The 20,077-nt window shown below is 48.8% G+C and overlaps 1 protein-coding gene across 1 annotated transcript; it reads left to right on the forward strand.

Moving 5' to 3' along the window:
• Positions 1-7,428: 7,428 nt before the first annotated feature.
• LOC308495744 (microtubule-associated protein tau-like) lies at positions 7,429-17,980 on the forward strand (the record flags this gene model as incomplete). The annotated part of the gene is made up of 4 exons (XM_081080722.1): positions 7,429-7,582; positions 11,232-11,318; positions 13,607-13,693; positions 17,915-17,980. Coding segments are annotated over exons 1-4 (382 nt in total), but the record flags the coding sequence as incomplete, so codon positions are not given.
• Between the last annotated feature and the right edge of the window lie 2,097 nt (positions 17,981-20,077).

The raw sequence follows: 20,077 nt of genomic DNA on the forward strand, positions 1-20,077 counted from the left end.
GGCCCAGGATTATTCCATTTTCTGCTCACCAACATAAGTCTTTTCTGTCTGTGGGCTCCGTTCTCTTCTCCCCACTTAATTTGGCAGTTCTGCTTGAAATCTGGGTGTTATTATTCAGATTTGGTTCTAGAACATTCTGTGGTCCATGTGATGTGATGAGACCAGGAGCTCACAGGTGAGAGCTCCTCTGAGGCTTGCTCCTCTGAGGTCTTCCCTCTGGCAAGTATTCCTGAAGACTTCCCTATGCCTACCTCCATGCTGGGTGTTACCTGTGGGGGCGGGAGAGACCTGTGACACAAAAGGAAATGCATCTCCTCGTTGGGACCAGCTGTCAGTGAACAGTGAAGCATCAGAGTTGCCAAGATCCAGGCTCAAGACGGTGTTGATCTAAGCCCTCCAGGCCCTTTCTCTCCTTTTAGGTACAGTTGAAGTCCTGCTTCCTGAGCACAGGGATTTCCTAATGACCTTGGCCCCAGCCTAGGAGACTAGTATGCCTGCCCTTCCCCTAATCTTTATATCGTGCAGTAAGACACTTGCACCATAAGCATTAACGAATAGAGTATAAATACAAAGTGAAGGTTTTCAAAGGAAACAAATGATATCCCTGAACTGATCACCTCAGTCATTGCTTGATTTAATCACCATTATCAGTCAGCTGACAAGGTCAGATTCTGGTGCCAGGCTGCCTGGGCCTTGAACCCTGACTCCATTACAGGCCTACTGTGCCACCTTGGACAACTTACTCAACCTTTCTGTGCTTCAGTTTCCCCATCTGTAGAAGTAGGCATAATAACAGGTATTTGTGTTAATTAAATGAGTCAGTACCTGGAAAGACTTGAAACGGGTTCCTATAACTATTAGGAATTATGTTTCCCACACTCATGCACCGGAAAATTCGTTATGGCGCAAAAAAAAGGGACGAGAGCAAAGAAAAGATGGGATGCAGGCGCCAAAAATCACCTTGGAGAACAAAGTTCATTTTGAAGTTATTTTTGGATTCTAGATTTATCCCTCCTTGATCTTCAGCTATCTGGGAGAGATCCAGGTAGGGTTTTTGTTTTTGTTTTAAATAACAGCATTGTTGAGGTAGGTCACAGGCCATCAAATTCACCCTTTCGAGTCACAAAGTTGTGAAATATCACTACTCTCTGATTCCAGTTTGGGTTTTTAACCTGAGGAGGTGTAGGGGCGACCCCCCTTTCTCTGGGTGGAGCCACCCGCCCTGGTGGCGGTGATTCCGGTGATTCCGCTGAGTCACCGCGGGCGGCTGCGACTGGGGGGGGGGGGGGGGCAGGCGACGGGGCCAGGCGTCTGCTGCCCCCTAGCGAGGGCTGCTGGTCGGCCCTGAAACGACCCCCCCATCCTCCCAACGCCTCACCCGGCGCGGTCCCGCGTGGGTTTTCAGATTGGTTTGTTTCAAACGCAAGAAGCTGGTTGGGAGCGTGTGCTGCGTGGGTTTGGAGCGTGGTGAGCCAGGCCGCGGGACCTGCCCCCGAAGCAGGCTTTCCCTTACCTCCTCGCCTCTAACTCTAGCCGGGACAGGATCATTTCTCTGCGTCCTTGAAGAGGAGAAGGACTGTTTAACAGGCACGGGTGTGACACAGTAGGATAGAGATGGGTTTTAACATCAAAAGATCAGAGTTCAACCCCTTGCGCTGCTGTTTATTAGCTGTGTGACCCTCAACAGGTTACTGAACCTCTCTGAGCCTGTTTCCTCATCCAGAAACGGGGAAGAATAATTCCTCTCACCAGATAGTGTTATATGACAGAGATACTCTCTCTCCGAAGGCCCTGCGACTGGCTTATGTAGTCAGGGCTCAAATTAACAAATGCTATTAATATTCCAGAATTGCCAAAAGGGTGTCCAGTATCTGTCTGGCTTATCCAAGGAGCTTTCTAGAACCTGAATTACTCATCGTCAAAATGCATTGCTGTGGGTAAGAAAATTAGAAGGAATAGGAAGGCTGTTTGGCCTTCACCTCCTTCTGGTAGAGGCTGCCCCAGGTCAGATGAAACCTCCAGACCCCTTGGAGAGTTGCGCAGCCGCAAAGTCCAGGGTGGGGAGCAGACAGAGGCATCAGAACTGCTTCCGGGCCTCAGGGGCCAGAGGAGAGGTAACCCCTTCCCTTTCCCGTATCCTCTCATCACCTGCACTGTCTTCCTCTCTCCCTCTCAATCCTGGGGACGCTTTTCTCCCTTGCTCTGCCCCACCCCCACTCTGTCCATTGTCAGGGTGGCTTTGGGACTGGGAGATGTGATCCTGTAGGACAGGCGCCATGAACCATCCACACGTCCCTTCTGCTCACAGGCCTTAATTCACACAGCTACAAAATGACAGAGGCAGACTTTCTCCAGTGTCCCTAAACAGGGACCCTGAAATTTTAGGAGAGGCACAAAAGTTGAGGTGAACCTGGAAGCTAAAACGGGCCCGTACAATTTCTTCCTTACCTCCCACCACGCTGCCTCTGAGTCACTGCTTGGGAAAACAAGAGGTAGGAAATGAAAGAGAGAGACAGAGAGAGAGAGAGAGAGAGAGAGAGAGAGAGAGAGAGAGAGAGAGAGAGAAACAGAGAGAAGAGGAGAGGAGAGGCGAAGGAGGCCGATTTAGAAGTATAAGAAAACAAAGTGTGTTTATTTTCCCGTCTGTGTGTCTCTCTTAGATTACAGGATTGGTGCCGTGATGACCACGTCTAGTCTGGGCTGTGTAGCCACTTCAGGGCCAAACTTATTTGTGTGTTTTTCAGTCTGCTGTCCTTGCATGAAAGTCTTAGGGCCGGGATGTGCTTTGTGCCATTGGTCAGTTGGTTTACATGTTCTTTGTTCAGTTCTTCCAGAGAAATCCTCCTGCCCTTGGCTTTTGAGGAGGAAGATGGCAGGGGTCAGAGACAGGTGCGGAAAGGAAGGAGAAGAGCTGAGAGCATGACCTCTTGGCTGGATGCTGGGGTCTCCTGCTTCTCCTCCAGGCCTGGGCTGGAGACCTCCTACTGTTCTATGACTGATGACCAGTGCTCCTGAGCTGGAGGACACAGGCCGACTCAGTCCACGTAGACAGAAATGTCAGAGCAGGAAGGGAACTCAGGGGTCAACGAGTGACATTTTGTGGGTGAAAAAGATGGAGAGAAGTGACTTGGTTACACAGCTTCTGGGTCTGAGTCCTGGACAGTGCTCCTTGTATATCCCGGACCTGTGCCCTGAAAGTTGGGGAACATTTGATGGTCCAGGATGAAGAACAGGCAGTGAGAGGCAGTTGAGTGTTCCATCAGGACATAGGCTTTGCATGCTGGCTGTGTGACCTTGGGCAGGTCACTTCCCAGATTCCTCATCTGTCCAATGGGATTCTTCATATCTACAATGATGATAAGTATCTCACAGGATTGCTGTGAGGTTCGGTGACACACCCGTGAGGTGCCCACATGGAGCAAATGCTCCTACTTTGACAGGGGCCACCGAACACCAGGCCCCGGGGCTGCAACAGTATGTGACCTAGACAGGTCCCACCGCGAAGGAACTTGCTCACTCAGTCTTTGTCCTACGACTGAAGAGTTACTTTGTTTTGCTCTCTGCGGACATCCTCCTCCTGGGTTCTGTTCTCTGCTCTAAGGGGTGCTCCAGACACAGACTTGTCTGTAGGTACAAAAACATTAGCATGCGGCGGGGGCAGCTTTCCCAGCCCAGTCACACTGAAGAGACCGCTCTCATGGCCTCGTTAACTCAGAAGGTCTGTCAATCTAAGGGCTTTGCTGTCCTGGGATTGGCTGCAGGGGGCGGGGTGGTGAGCCTCTCTGCTTAGAGAGTTCTGCCCATGCATTCCACTTTTTCCCCAAAGCAAAATAGTGGCCCTTGAGAAGCACATAGTTCATTTATTTGGCATAGTGGATAGCTGCCTGTGTTTTTAAGGATGATTTTGATTTTTCCAGTGGCCCCTGTGGTTCATTCAGCTTCCTATCGGTGTGTCTGACTTTCTTCACACCCTGCAGGGTGGTGTGCTAGTATCTGCTCCGTGGGGCTGAATGAGAGGGGATGCCTGTCCCCGGTCCCCAGAGCAATGAGCTGCTGTCCAAGCATCAGGAATGACCCTTAGTTCTCTTGCTCCTGACTTGAAACCTTATGGAAACCTCTAAAAGCAGCAAAAATCCACAATGAGAATGTAGGCGGAGACCAAAATGTACAATGATTCTTGTTAAGACTTAAATCACAGATTTTTATTACTGTTGAGAGAGGAGAAGAAATACTGGAAAAGCCAAACGCAGAAGTCTGTAAGCTATAGCCCACAAGCCAAATCTGGCCATGAGCTAAGAATGACGTTTACATTTTCGAATGGGTAAAAAAGAAACAAAAACAGAAAAATGATGTTTCATGACAGAAATTATATGCAATTCAAATTTCAGTGTCCATAATAAAGTTTAATTGGAGCACAGACATGCTCATTCATTTATGTACCAATAGTCAATAGCTGCTCTCCCACTGCAATTAAATTAAATACAAAGAATTAGATCACTAAAAACATAGCAGAAAGCTTTGATGATCTTTATGTACCATAAAGCAATGGAATGAATCACAAAAGAGAACAGATTTGACAGAATAAAAATTACAACCTGTCTATTCAGAAGCCATCAGAAACCAAAATAAAAGACAACCAACTGGAGAAACTATCTGCCACAAATAAAGGATTAATGTTATTCATAAATTAAGAACTCAAGTCATTACAATCAGCACCGAAACTTGAACAGAGAAAGGAAATGATATAAATGGGCATTTTATGAAAGAGGAAGCCAACACATCAGATTTTTACTTTTATACCTCCATCTACCATGTTCCAGGAGAGGAAACTGGGTCACTGAAAGGAATCCGTCAAATCTCAGGAACAAAACCATGGGGCTCATTAAACTTCTTAACGTTCACTAAAACTTGAGCTGCAGTTTGAACGGGGTGACCTGAGTTGGTTGGCCGGCTCACCTGGGCCAGGTGTAATGTCTCCAGCCAGTTTGGGAAGCCTCAAGCTTCTGGGCTGATTCCATCCTTCCAGGGTGGGGCTCCTGGTGAGTCAGCCAGGTGAGGTGACTTGTGGATCAGTCCCAAGGATGAGCAATTGGGCAGTGACCTAGGATGTTCTGAGAGAAGCTCCATCAGGAAGCAAGTGAAGAAGGCATTGCTTTCCTAGAGTTGGCTGGGGAGCAGTAGTTGAGGTCTTGGAGAATGGAACTGATGTCTTTCAGAAGAGGGGTTCTTACGTTTGGGGGCTTTCTAAGGGAAACAGACCATTAGCCTATCTAAGGGCAGATGATATCACCACCAAATCTTAAACCTTAAAGGATGAATGGGGACTTTGATTTCCCAAAATACAGTCATGCTCATCCTTGAGGAAATGTCAAAGGTTTGGAGAAGCTCAGTCTCGAATGCCTCTCCTGAGAGCTCTTTGAGGGATAAGGGCCTCGCGCAGAATGAAAAGCCACCCCCTTCTCTAGCTGCCGTACCCAGCACACATCCTGCTAACTTCATTTTTAAAACCTTCCTAGGCCATCCCAGCCCTTGCCAGCTTCTTATCCTACATCGTGGATGGAGAAGAGAGCTCAGACACTCACACTAGCATGTCCTACCTACAAGGGAGAGGAATGAAGCTGGACGTGAATATACTAGTGTCCAGCTGGTATGAAAACAGTGCCAGAATGTCAGTCTGGGAAGTGTTATGTGGGGGGGTTCGGCCTCCACCTTGTAGCCCACCATTTACATATATGACTTGGCCAACATCTGTCAGAGGTAAGACTGTGGATTTTAGAACATTCTACAACTCGTAACACATTTGAGAATGCTTGACATCGGTCGTGCGTGCCCTCCAGGACTTGCCCATGGTAGACATTATTAATTGATCCCCGAAACCAGAGAGGTAGATGCAGGGGAGGCAAGAAGAAGAAAAGCCCCAATCCACTCCAGTTAGGTCATCACCTCTGCCCTTGACACTTCACCCACTGCCACCAGTCCTGTGTGCCACTGGGAAACAGTTCCTGAAATGAAAACAGAAATGTAAGGAGGTAACACTTAACAAATTATAAAGGAAAACTAAAGACTAAGTTTAGATTAAAATGATGAAAAATTATAAAAGTTACAAATATAAGAGGAAAGAAGAAAAAAAAACAGGTAGCCTAAAAGGTTAGAAAGTTAGAGGACGACACAGGGAAATATATTTTGAAGGAATTTCAAAAGGTTAAAAATAACCAAATGACCCTCTGTTTACAACTCTCCTGTAAGTCTAAAATTATCTCCAAAAAAATGAAGACATTAATATAAGGATGTAAATAAATACATCTACAATAAATCAAACATGTAAATAAATATACGTAAGAAACAAACAACGTGTAAAATAAAATGTTGACAGCTGAGGTTTTTAAAGGGTAAGAAATAAAAACCAAGACCAAAAATTATAAAAGTTTGAAGGGAGGAAGTGAAAGCACCTAGAACTGAGGCGTTTCAAAGATAAAAATAAAGTAGAAAATAAATACTGTGAGATAAATAGATAATTTTAAAGGAAGTTACCAAAGTAAAAGACAGGAGACTCAAATCACAGGGATAAGAATGGGAAATGATGGAATAATCCAAAGTAGCACGAGTGACCCAGAGCAAAGGGGCATACTCAAAAGTCCAGACTTTCAAAGTTAGGAGTTCTTTTTAAAACAAAGAAATATTCTCAATAAAGGGAAGGATGAAGTACCCGTAAAGTATCGTTTCTACTGGGCTTTGTTGAGCTGAAACAGATGGGCTGGGGCTTTTGGGGGAAAGGGAAGAAACGCTGCTCTTCAGCGCCAAAGCCTTGGGGCCCCCTTCCGGGCTCTGTTAGGGACCTTTCTGCCCACCCTCAGAATGCACACCTGCGGGTACTGGTCAGTGCCATTGAGGTGAGTGGAGACCACAGCCCTGACCTTTGGAGCCCAGCCAACTGGAGCTGGAGGAGTCAGGACACCGTTAAGAGTAGGTTCTGCTGTGCAGTTAGTTACCCATGAGTCAACAGTCACGCACTGCTCTGTGCCTCATTTTCCTTTCTGGGAGTGCCTGCTGATGGCTGCCCTCTCCTGTTTGCTCCTACCCTCACCTTTTATAAAAAAGGCCGTCAAACTCCTAGTCAGCAGCATTGACTTTTTAATGATGTGGAAAAAGCACTGGGCTTAGTAAGGAGTGTGCCACGGAACCTGCCCACTGGGTGGTTTTGAATATGAACGGATTTGAGGTCAGTGAACTAAAAGTGCACATGCATGTAAATAACACTTTGGCAGGATACATAGCTTGGGGATGAGCTTGGGCGTTGGTTTGCTGGGGAGGGAAGTGGTGTCTGCCATGAACTGGGGAGGTGGCACCTCGCTGTCCCTGTCCCCCCCCCAAGCACTTACCCTCATCTCAGCATCCCAGCCTCAACCTCCCCTTTTCCTTCCCCAGGGGCCTTGAACCAGGATGGCTGAGCCCCACCAGGAGTTCAACATGATGGAAGATCACGCTGGGACGTACGGGCTGGGGGACAGGAAAGATCTCCCCTCTCAGGGGGGCTACACCGTCCTGCAAGACCACGAGGGGGACGCGGACCACGGTCTGAAAGGTCAGTGCACAGCCTGCCTTGGGAATCACAGCCAGCCCACTTGCTTTGGAAAGGGCTGGCAGGCAGGGTTCGAATCCAGATTTTTAATGGAGTTTTAAGTACTTTATTGGGTTAGGTTGTCAATAGAGTGAAACCTCGTCATTTGAATGGATCCAGATACTCAGAATGGGAGGCTGTTTGAAAATGTCCCTTTCCAAAGGAGAGTGTGCAACATGAGTGGATGTAGTGGGACAAAGCCTGCAGGGGCTTGTCGGTCTAATGAATACAGGGCGCCGTCTTGAGTCTTTCGCCACACCTGTTCCTCTGTAAATCAGCAGTATTCATCAGCATGCAAAATACGTGGCCTTATACCTTATCTCTTCCTCTCGGGCCTGTCTGGCCCTATTTGGATAGTTGGTTAGCTCTGGGATTCCTACTGTATCTACATTAATAAGTTGCATTAACTAGTAAACATTCTGAAATGCAGTCTTTTAGCCATGTTGTCTTGCCCTCCTCCTCTTCCCTTCCAAATAAATATGTCTCATTTCACTGTCTGACCACCGTTCAGGGAGCCACAGGGCCCTTTCTTCTGCTCAGAGTCCTGGCCCCTGATTCACACCGGGCGCACCAAGCTGGCCCCTATGGAGGAAGGACTACCCTGCCCTCCAGACCCTTTGCTAAGGAGACAAAATGGCAAACAGTCTACTTTCTGTTTTAATGTTGAGAATATAATACAAACACTTTGCAGCCTGGGCTGGGAGGTAGTGGGTGGAATCCATGGAGCTGCAAGGTGGGAAGAGACCTATTCCAGTAAGGTGCCCTGGAGGGGGCAGGTCACCAGGAGGTCCCCTGGGTGTGGGAACACAAGGAGCAATGGTCCCTACCTTGGAGAGCTTTCAGGGCTCCTTGGGGGCCTTGTTTCAAAGGCAGGCTTTCCTGTGTTTGTTTAAGCAGAGAACGCGTTGGAGTCAGAGGAGCTTGGGATTTAGGCAATTGGACTGGCTCCAAGTTGGAGGAGGTGCAAGAAGAGTGGGCACGCTGCCCGCAGAGCTCAGAGGCCGCCTCCTGGCCTTCTCGGGAGCCCACCCAGCCCGGAGTTCTGCATGGCAGGAGTGAAGGGACATTCCCAGCTGGCCCATGCTAACAAGAAATGTGCATTCTGACCTGTCTCTCGGGGCACAGCCTGGGAGCTGCTAAGTTTCCGGTGGGCAGCTGGGCCCTAAAAGCTCCCTCATCTGAGGACCTGAGCCCACACATCCCTCCACATGCCTCTCGTTCCTCTTTCTGCCAAGTCCCCTTGGAACTTCAATTATTAAACTCTTTATTAAACTCTCATGGGTGGAATCCAATTTAGAATCACAATATACTGCATTCTGCCCCGGATGAACTCTACCAATGAAAAACGATGCTCTATTTAGGGTAGCCTGGTTTAAAAATTAAGTTAAAAATATATTATGTTGTAACAAATGAACCATAATAATGAAGGATGTCAATAATTGGGGGAAATGGGTGTGGGGTACACTCTCTGTACTGTCTTTATAATTTTTCTGTAAATCTAAAACTGTTCCCAAATAAAAAGCTCTTTTTTCTTAAAGTCCAGGAAAAAAGTGGTTTTTACCATTCTTGTATTTTGAAGGGGAAACTAAATTCAATTTCTAAAGTTATAAAAATAACCAGTTTACCAAGTTATTTTGTGTCTCAGAGTTGCCTAAAGTATGTTTGCTGAAACTACTCAATGCTTGAACATAAAACATGACCAGAAGTTCAATGCTAAAATGATAAGTCATGTATCCATTTGACCCTTGAACAATACAGGGGCTAGGGTCGCTGACCCCTAGTATTAAAAAATTCACATATAACGTTTGATTCCCCCAAAACTTCACTACTAATAGCCCACTGTTAACTAGAAGCCTTGCCAATAACATAATCAGTCGATTAACACCTATTTTATGTTATATGTATTACCTATTCTACTCTTACGCTAAAGTAAGTCAGAGAAAAGAAAATGTTATTAAGAAAATCATTAGGAAGAGAAAATACATTTGCAGCATTTACTGAAAACATCCACCGACAGACAGGTGGACTTGCGCAGTTCTCACCGTGGTGTTCAAGGGTCAACTGTATATGCAAACGTCCAGTGACGAGCTTTTTGTCACTGGATTGAAAGGAAAACATTTGAAGGTAGTTTGTTTACCCAAAGAATATATTTGCCAAGACAGCAAGGAATACCTAAAAGATTTTCATAGTTCTTATCAAATTTGTTGCTGTAACTAAGGATTTAGAACAAGTTATTTTTATAGGGGGAGTGAGGGGTGTCACTTTACTGGCAACATTAAAGTGACAGAGACTATTTTGAATAATGACAAGAAACCATATGTAAGGTACTAGAAAAAGAATATCTAAGTGGATGCTAAAAGTTGGAATAGGACTAGATACAGCCAGAAAGAGCTGCCAAGTGGGTAACAGTTGGTTAACTGATAAAAATAAGGCACCCTAATGAATGGAAAGGTGTTAATGGGTCTACTTGTCATACCTTCTAGATAAGACATTCGGAAGAGGCTTCTCCTTCCTTCCCCACCCCTCCAAGAAACTTAACAAGGATAATGCGCACGATGAGGACAGCAGGCTGGGGACAGATTGGGGGAGGGGTGTTAGGGGGGCACGTGTGCTTGAGGACCCCTCACGTCCCATGCTCCTGTGCTCTGACAGCCAAGGCTGGTTAGTAATACAGGACCCCACAGTCTGCATCGTGCTTGCTAACCATTTGTCCGAAGCCTACGTGAGGCAGTTTGCAGGTGTTTGCGAGCTCCAGGGCCAGAAGCTGTGTGCTCGCTGGAAGTTTGTTTAGTATTCGCCCTTCTTTGCTGGGATGGGCAAGACCAGGGCTGGGTGTCCAGGGACTGCGTTTCAGCAAAGGGTGCAGGGTGTCCCATCTTGCAGTGTACTTGAACACCACTGTCTGTTTTCATCTCGGGGTTCTGCTTCTTGCACAGAACCAGCCCCCTGTCCTGAAACTGACCCCAAGGCCACCGCCCATCCCAGGTGGAGTGGCTCTTACAGAGTCCACCAGAGAGCTTCCTTGGCTTCGGATTCTGAAGCGACAGCTTTCCTCAACTGTGGCTGTCTTTTCTGGTGTCACTCAAGGTGTATTGGTCAGTACTTGGAGATCCTTCTATGAGAGATGCTGGGTGAAGTCCAGGCACCAGTCATCCAGTGAGAAGTAATCAATTCCTTTTCAGAGGAAGGAGTTGGATCTCTGAGTGATTTTCAGGTATCTGCTTGCCTTTAACCAATGGTGATGATCTCCGATGAATCTCTCCAGTAAGGAAAGACAAAGCCCTAGGTTTACGTGGCTTAGCTTTCTGGTATCTATTGCCATTTGTCAATACAAGAGCCTCTGCCTCAATTGGAACCACAGCTGATTCAAAGGCAATGTCTCTTCGTGCCCAAGAACAGCTACTCATCAGCCTATGTCTGCCTGATGACCCTGGTCTGGGGACACAGTCGTATTGAAGTGGGGGTGGGATTGGTCCCCTTTGTGGTTTTATCATGAGTCCACATTCTATCCATCAGAGTCCATGCTGAGTGATTTTTGGCTCCATAAGACAATAGTCAAAAGGGAGGGTGGGAAGAGGCAGCCATTCTGAGGGGCTCATTGTGTATGTTCCAGAATCTCCCCTGCAGACTCCCGCCGATGATGGATCTGAGGAACCAGGCTCTGAAACCTCTGATGCTAAGAGCACTCCGACGGCCGAAGGTGGGGCCTTCTTCCTCTCACTGCTTCATTCACACAGGCCCTTCCATGCGCCAGCCTGGGCGTAGCCATGCTGTGAGCCCCTGTGTGCCACCCTTCCTGGCTGCATTTGCTGCTGCCTCTCCCTCTGGCTGAGAGATATGTTCCGCTCAATGCTTTGCAGGACAGGGCTCCGGAATGTGGCGGGGGCCACGCCCTGCTCTGATGCCTTGCTCGCTAGTGCCAAGTAAGGTGCCTTCATCGTGTGTGCTGTGAGGCAGGCACACTCGGAGAGGGTGAGAGCGGTGCCCAAACACAGCCACCAAGCCCCTCCTCCTCATGTATCTCCTGAAGTGCTCCTTGCTCCTGGTTTTAACCACCTTCTCTCGTTTCCCATCTAGTCATATGTCAGGCCTGCATTTGATTGGAAATCCCAGCCAACTGTGGCATACACGTGAAGAGGTTTGTTTGTCTTACATAATAAGGTGTCTGGACTTGGGCAGCAGGTCCCCAGTATCGTCAGTGCTCTTCTGTCTTTATTTTCTGTTGTCCTTAATGGATGGATTTTTGCCTTGTGGTTCCAAGATGGCTGCTGCACTTCCAGGCAGGAAGAAAAGTAGCAAAGTGGCCAAAACGGGCCTGAAATCAAGAATGTTCCTTTTTCATTAGGAAAGCGAAAGTTTTCCTGCAAGCCCACACCTGGTCAACGTCCACTTATGTCTCTCATTTGCCAGAATTGGGTTTCATGGCCACCCCTGGCTGTAAGGGAGGCTGGGGCACTGAGCATTTTGCTTTCCAACCTCTTTAGTAGGAGAAATCAAGGGAGAAGGGAATTGAAAATGGCTTTTGAGACACCAGCCCATGGTATCTGCCTCCCGCCCCCATCTCTTCATCCTCCCCAGGGAGGCTCAAGGTTCTGCTCTTAGCACTTCTCTGGGCCCTGCCCATGACTTTGGCTGCTGTGTCACAGGATGAGGACCTGGCCCCAGCATCTCCCGAGGCGTCCACCTGTGGATGAATTCAGAAAGGGGCTGTCAAGCACCTGCCAGTTGCTTGGTAGGTGGGTGCCTCTGCGGAGGGTATAGTGGGCATGGCCCTTCCCCCACCCCTGAATTCTCAGCCTAGAGAAGAGAATACCAGGCCAAATGCTCTTTGCTCTCCTTCGAGCCAGTGACGCAAGATATCATCCTGCTGATCTCGTTAGGACAGTTTTGTAAGTTGCCTGCTTCCCTGAGACAGTCCTGAAACACGAATGCCAGATTCCGTACCAGCCTTCCAAATCATGGATTTCAGCGCTCCATCAGAATTATTCTGGAAGAATCTTCCAACCAAATACTCTGGATCCTGTACAGGTGTGGGCCCCAACGGCTTCAGCTCCCACCTTGGAGGGAAGGAGGCCGTGCTGGAGCCGGGCTCTGCCGGGCTGCTCTGCCTGCCCCTGAGGCCATAATTAAAATGGACTCCGTTTGTCTAAACTGACTCAGGCTCTTGGAAAGCTTTCAATGCTGACAACTCCCTCTGTTTGCCCGGAGTGGCCTGGGAGTGAGCCAGGCCATTGCTCCGGGAGGAAAGCAGGTTTGGGAGTGCTCATCTTTCTGAGAGTCCGACATCAGCTCCTGGTAGTGGACCTTCACGTTCGCCTCTGCTCGGAAGGTGGACCCATTTGGGCCTGTCACGCATCCGACGCTGGATAGGACCAGGCCCATTCATTGTTACCCAGGGGCTCTGTGCTTCTTAACCATCATGGGCTCAGGGGGACAGGATGTAAGAGCTGGAGGAAACCTTGGAGGTCAGCTGGAGATGATACTCCCACTGTGCAGATGAGGAAACTGAGGCCCAAATCAGACAGTAGACTTACCATGAGCCTCACACCAGAGCTATAGCGCCTGGCTCTCACCCCAGTTCCTGCATTGCCTTAGTCCCAGCTCCATTCTCCTCTCTTCCACCTCCTTAAGGATCAAACACCTGTGAACAGTCATCTGGTTTTCAATATTTCTTCTTTAAAAACTCTTGGGATTGTCCCCAACAGTCTCTTTCACTGCAGTGTTTACGTGGGGGCTGTCCCCAGCTTTCCTGGCAGATGGCCTGAGCATCTCATGGGTTGGTGCCACTCAAGCCGAATATTAATGTGCTTCCTGGGGAGACGTTAGGAAGGGCAGTTCTGGGCCTGCTTTGTGGTGTGGCTTCTTTGCATGCGGCTGAGTCCCCTTCTGCCTCCCCCACCCTGCACTGCTCCCGCACAAGAAGCAAAGTGAGGGGCTTGGCATAGCTCACCTTGGCCCCCCCAAAGGTGATTTTTTGGTGGTTTCTAGATGTGACAGCGCCCTTAGTGGATGAGGGAGCCCCTGGCAAGCTGGTGGCCGCTCAGCCCCACATGGAGATTCCAGAAGGAACCACAGGTGAGGGTGATCCCAGGGCTGGTGTGAAAGGCCCCTGCTGGGTTCCCAGCTGACCTGCTGGAGGAAAGGGTATGTGTGGGGGGTTACTCCCGTCTCTAAGTGAGGCAGGAATGTGGGCAGACACCGGGCTTCTGGGAATCTTGGGTTGTTCCAAGCTTGCTGCCTTGATGCCCTGTGGCTTCCGTGGCTGCCTGCCAGCCTTCACGAGGATAGAAGCCATTCTGGATTTCTTCTGCTTCTCCTCTCCTTATCTCAGTCAGCACAGCAGCTGCACAGGGTTCTCTGAGGAAGGCTGGTGGCAGATCTTGCCTTCTTCACTTCTGAGCTCAGTCCACTCCCTGCTCAGACTGTCCAGCCACAGGGTCACCTCTTAGGGGCTGGTGAGCAATGAGTGTGCAGCGGGGTCCAGATGACGGGCCCACACCTTTGGAAGACAACCTTACTTGGACGACCCCTGAGGAATTCAGCGATATGTAGGTACTAGCATCCAGCCCTAGAACTGTCTCTTCAAACGTATCTGCATAGAACAGGCATGACAGGGCTGTCCCGTCAACACGGATGATGGGGAATAGCCCAGACATCTAGGCACCGACCAGAAATAGCCCTGGACTCGGGACCACCAGAGTCACCCAGAGCTGCTCAGGCCCTGGGGAAATGGCTAGCACAGCTCTTGCTGTCATGTCCTTCACGTCCCTTGGCCAGGCTTAGGTAAAGAACTCCAGTCATTGGCTTGTTGATTGGAGGGTTCTCAACAAGAAATGCAGGAGAGCTCTGGACAGGAGTTCACCAACAATGGAGAGAGGGAGACATGTCCCCAGGCAGGAGAGGCTTTCCTTCCTAAAGCCGGGGCTCACACAGCCACGTGGGAAGCCCGCAGCCTTTCTCGGGGCTCCATGTGCTGAGAACACTCATGTGGGGGCCAGATGGCACCACCCAACCCCTTCAAAGCAGTTTCGGCTTTGCAAGTTTGGACTTCCGAAATGGGGGGAAAAGGATGTTCTTGAAGCCAGTGGTCCATCCTTGACAGTGAAGGTCGTTTGAAGGGCGAAGAATGACTCATGGATGAGATCATGGTCCCTTGGTTTTGGTCTCCCGCTGTCCCTTTACAATTTATCCAGTGTGTGGGGGGGGACACTCTTCTCCTGCCCCATATGAAAATTCTAGCCAACTTTTGATTACTCCTGGGTAATCAAAAGGACTTTTGTCTCCTTAGTCACAAAACACAGTCTGCAAATGCTAATTAGAATGTCCACTCCATATAAAGGTCAAAGCTCTGCAGGGTTGCAGCTTGTGGGGCTGGGAAGGAGGGGTGTGGCAGGAATATTGTATTGGGTTGGCACTGCTCTGAGCTGGCTCCATACTCTGCAGTTCAAAGTTGACTCCTTTCCTATGGGAAACTTTTTTGAAATCTTCCAGACGCCCATCTTCCCAGTTAATCCCCCCGAAGGTCCTTCAGGCAGACATTTCCTCTCTCATCCCCTTGCGGTCTAAAGATGTGCCTCCAGCCTCACCTCTGCGGAGGTCGGCTTGCTCTTGCTGGTGGACTGCCGGACATAGTCTAAAGCATCCCACTGGCTGCCTTGTGCCCATATCAGGTCTGTGGGAAACACACAGACAGTGTTTGCCCAAACAAATCTGGGGAAGCAGCCCAACTGCAGGACCATCGCCATGCTTCTTTGCTCCCCCACCAAACCAGATTCAACCTGTCTCCTTCTCTGTTTTTCCCAGGTGGGGTTCTGACAGCAGTCCACCATGTCGCTCCCCAAAGACACATGCCAAGTGTCTCCAAGTGCTACCTTGAAACCCTTTCACTGGGGCTGAGATTGCAGTTGGTTACATGGCCAACCCCCAAAGCTGTTCTCTCCAAAGAGATCCTCCTCAAAAATACTCTCCCTTCCATCCTCTCCACCCTTTACCTCCTCCATGAGGTGGGAGGTTCCAGAGTCGGGGGACATTTTATCAGCTGTTGACTTTGACAGAATGTACCTTAGTTTAGCACCTCACTTTGCCTTGTCCCATTTGCTGTATCTTGGTGTTCTAGTGAAAGTTCTCACGTGAGGTCCATTTGGGGGTACAGTATGGCTACCCCACTGCAGGAACCCCTGCCATAATGGGATGGGAGCCTCTTGGGGCTTCAGGGATATAGAGGCCATATCGTGATGTGATGGCCCAGCCACTGTCACACATATTCCCTCCTCCCTTTGGCTTCTCTGAGCACGCGCCTCCCTTGCGGGTATCGGGGGTTGTCAGTTACCGGCAGCCTCCAATTTCTGACTTGCACCAGGGCCAGATATCACAACTCTGCATTGGCATGTGAAAGCTGCCCGCTCCCCAGTGCCACTGCGGTGACATCATCCTGGCATGCCTCCTCATGTTCTCCGTCTCCAGGACTCTGCCATTTAGCTGGACTTGCTGTCACTCTGAGATTTCCTTCCGTAACCTCATCAGAAACTCAGATGGAACCTATATTCAGAGTGCCTCCTGGACAGCTGGCTATTGCCAGATAACATGGAGTGTCACCATGAGACCTCCTGGGACATACAGTGTCAGCTTGCGGGTCCCCAGAGGGTGGTCATGCCTCCGAGCTGGCAGATGGGAGTTTCCCGAGCCGACCTCCGGGCCCCCTCTCACCCTCACCACAGCTGCCCCGGAGCAGCCAATGTGCTAGGTGTTTGTAAGGCCATCAGGTAGCGGTCCCCCTTTTCCCTCTGTGCTCTCCGTCCGTGGTGGCCTGTGCTGGCTAGCGATGGTATCTTGGTGTTTCTTTTAGGTGCAGAGACTGAGTTGTCGCAGGTCTGCGGGAAAAGACTGGTGGCCCAGCCAACAACTTGTAGCATTTGTCAGGGGTGGTGGCCTCTCTGTCACTCTCCACCAGGGCACGTTGGTTCTTCCAGGGCCGGGAGCCCAGTGCCTGTGCATTCGTGGCCAGCTGGCCTTATGAACTCCTTCTGGACAGTTGTACCCACTGTCCTGCAGCAATATCCTGACTTTTCGTGATGCTGAAACTGGCATTGTATTACAGTTTATGGATTTCCGTGCTGTTGCTATGTGGTCTCAGTCTCCTGTCTTTGGGGTGAGCTGTGACTCCCTAAGCAGGAGCCCAAGACACCCCAACAGCTGCTCACTAGCACTGTTGGCCTCCCTCTAATCCAGCACCTATTTGGGCATGCAGCTAAAGGCTTTGCCCAGTGGTTGGAGAAAAGAGACTGGATGGCTCTGGGGCACCCACCCTATGTCACATGCTTTGCTAAACACTTCACACAAATCCTCGCCTTAATCCTTATCACCCTCCTACAAGATGAACCAGTATTGTCACCTCAGGGTGCCAGATGAGGAAAAGGAGGCTCAGAGAGGTTAAATAAATAATAGCACCAGGGTGTGAAGCCCAGCCTGACTCCACAGCCCACATCTAGTCCTTCCCTTACCTCTGCCCCCCAGAACCCTGGCTGGACTTGAGTGCAGCCACCACTCACCACTCAGACACAGGCCCCATGGCGGTGACTGAGAAGCACATTGCTCCTCTGACCTCACCCATCCCGTGTGTCTTTGTCGAGCAGGGTGCTCAGGACCCCGGGCGCACTGCAGGGTAGGTCCTTCCTACTGGATCGTGGTCACCTGTAAGGTGTGTGGGTGTGTGGGGTTTGTGTATTGAGCTGTCTGCATTAACATCCCAGCAGTAACATTTGCAGAGAGCCAGGTGGTACTCGTATGATGTGCCTTTTCTTTTTTTTTTTCTTTTTTTTTTTTTTTTAAGATTTTATTGGGGAAGGGGAACAGGACTTTATTGGGGAACAGTGTGTACTTCTAGGACTTTTCTCCAAGTCAAGTTGTTGTCCTTTCAGTTTTAGTTGTGGAGGGTGCCGTTCAGCTTCAAGTTGTTGTCCTTTCAATCTTCGTTGTGGAGGGCGCAGCTCAGCTCTAGGTCCAGTTGCCGTTGCTAGTTGCAGGGGGCGGAGCCCACCATCCCTTGCGGGACTCGAGGAATTGAACCGGCAACCTTGTGGTTGAGATGTGGTTGAGAGCCCACTGGCCCATGTGGGAATCGAACCGGCAGCCTTCAGAGTTAGGAGCACGGAGCTCCAACCGCCTGAGCCACCGGGCCGGCCCACGATGTGCCTTTTCTTTGAATGTTTTCAGAAAAATACCAGAAGATGCAGAGAGCTTTGTTTCTCACACACAATAACTGTCTTTGCTTTTATGTCCTTCATTTCTGTCAACCAGCTGAAGAAGCGGGCATTGGAGACACCCCCAACCTGGAAGACCAAGCTGCTGGACATGTGACTCAAGGTCAGTGGCTAGAATTGCCTTCCAAGGCTCAGGGGTTGGGAGGAGGGAGATGGCAACACGCAGATGGACTAGACCTTGAAAAGAGCATTCACGGGCCCAGGAGATTTTTAGGATATCAAATATGGGCCTTTCAGATATAGAAAAAGCGCCACCCTTTTTTTCCCTCCTAACATTATTTCTGAGTCATTCCGAAGGTGTGTAGTGTTCTGAGGGTAGTTGGGGAGTCGAGAATGAATGTCCAAGAGCAACGCAAATATGGCTGTTCTCCCTGCAGCCTGCCCTCTGGCCTGTCCTGGGAGCAAGGCCGCCACCATATCGCCACCAAGCTAGTTCTTTTCGACTTTCTTCTGTGCAACCATCAAACCTCATAATGATTTTTCTTCTCAGGGACCAAAACTGCTGTGTTCAAGAAAAGTAACTTTGTATAATCACTTAGCATACTTGCTTTAAGAACTCAATTTTTTAAATCCTAGAGATTTCTTATTTTAGGAAATGGAGACCTCGGAGACAGTGTGGGCTGGGTTTCTTTTCAATCATTTACTGCATAAATGAACTTCAGAGCCTGCTGCGTGATGTGGAACTTCTAGATTGCAAGAGAGCTGGGAAGACACTGTTCTAGTCTCCAGAAAGTGATTTTGGTTTGTGCAATGTTTAGCACCGCTCGTGGGGCCGTCTGGTTTTAGGAAGATTGTGCCTGAAGAAGCATCTCATTAACAGTATTTTGAGGCCTGAGTATACATTCCTGCCCCTAAAAGGGTCACCACCCCCTAGTGAGTTAGTGTTTCTCAATTCACATAGCACGGAAAGGTGTGTTTTCGTTCTTAAGCGTACAAAGAGTGTCAAAAAATATTAGAGGAGATAATCAACATAAGGGAGGAACCTCGGTCTGTATGTTAAATACTAGAATCTTGGCTCTTGTTTCTTCTAGGTCATGATTTTATTTTTTTTTTTTTTTGAAAATTCAGCTCAGATTTTAACTTTTTATTTTTTTATTTTTATTGGGGAAAATTGGGGAGCAGTGTGTTTCTTCAGAGCCCATTAGCTCCAAGTCATTGTCCTTCAATCTAGTTGTGGAGGGCGCAGCTCACTGGCCCATGTGGGAATCGAACCGGCAACCCTGTTGTTCAGAGCTCGCGCTCTAACCAACTGAGCCATCCAGCCACCCCTAGGTCATGATTTTTCAGCTTAGGTAAAATTAGAGGCTTTTATAACCTGTGAAATGATCATTTATTTTCATTAAGAGATGTGAATTTGAGTTTCTTCTATACATTTTTATTGCATGCTGTGTCTCTATGCCCCTAAAACATATTCTATGCAATGAAAATGTCAGCTCAACATCTTTTCTGGAAACTTTACTATTGTGCTGGCTGAATTTTTTAGTTTTTCCGATGAATCACATAGGTACAAGAGATGAACATCAGGTAACATCTTCAAAGGGAAATCGGCCACAAATCTCAATATACGGAGGTTTCTACCTCTGCTCCCAAGGCCAATATTTAATGCCCTGACTGGGGCTGCTGGTCCAAATTGCCAAGCCTGGTGCCCTCCAGCGAAACCCCTTGAAATTCCGACACACTGGTGATCCACAAACACACTTTATTTGCCAAAAGCCTGCCATCTGTTTTGTACTAAAACACAGATTAGAAAGAGCCATGTAAACAAAAGTTGTTAGATCTCTCCCTTGCTCTCTCCTGCTGCAGAAGGAAAACCCCCGGTAGCCTGTGCTCATGAAGTACTAAGATTGAGAAAAATGTTTCAGAATGGGGCTAGAGGATGCTGAGAGAGATATGGGAAGGCCTTACCTCGAGGGTGGGCCTTTCTTTTCCAAGTGTCACGAGGACCAGACCTCCTGAGGCGGCCTGGGGGACAATGTGTCTGGACTCCTGAAGCAATCAGACTGCTTACCCAGATATTATTTACCTTGAAACCCCCACCCCTGGTAATTGCTGTGGTTAATATTGACTGAGCACAGTATCCTGGGATCTGACTAGAATATTCTCGCAGCCTGGTTCCTTCCTCCAGCAGTGCAGTTACATTATGTTAGGTTCCTTATTGGTCAACACACACACACACACACACACACACACACACACACAC

The sequence above is a fragment of the Rhinolophus hipposideros genome (genome assembly GCF_964194185.1).
Source record: "Rhinolophus hipposideros genome assembly, contig: HAP1_SCAFFOLD_654, whole genome shotgun sequence".
NCBI classification, from domain to species: Eukaryota; Metazoa; Chordata; class Mammalia; order Chiroptera; family Rhinolophidae; genus Rhinolophus; species Rhinolophus hipposideros.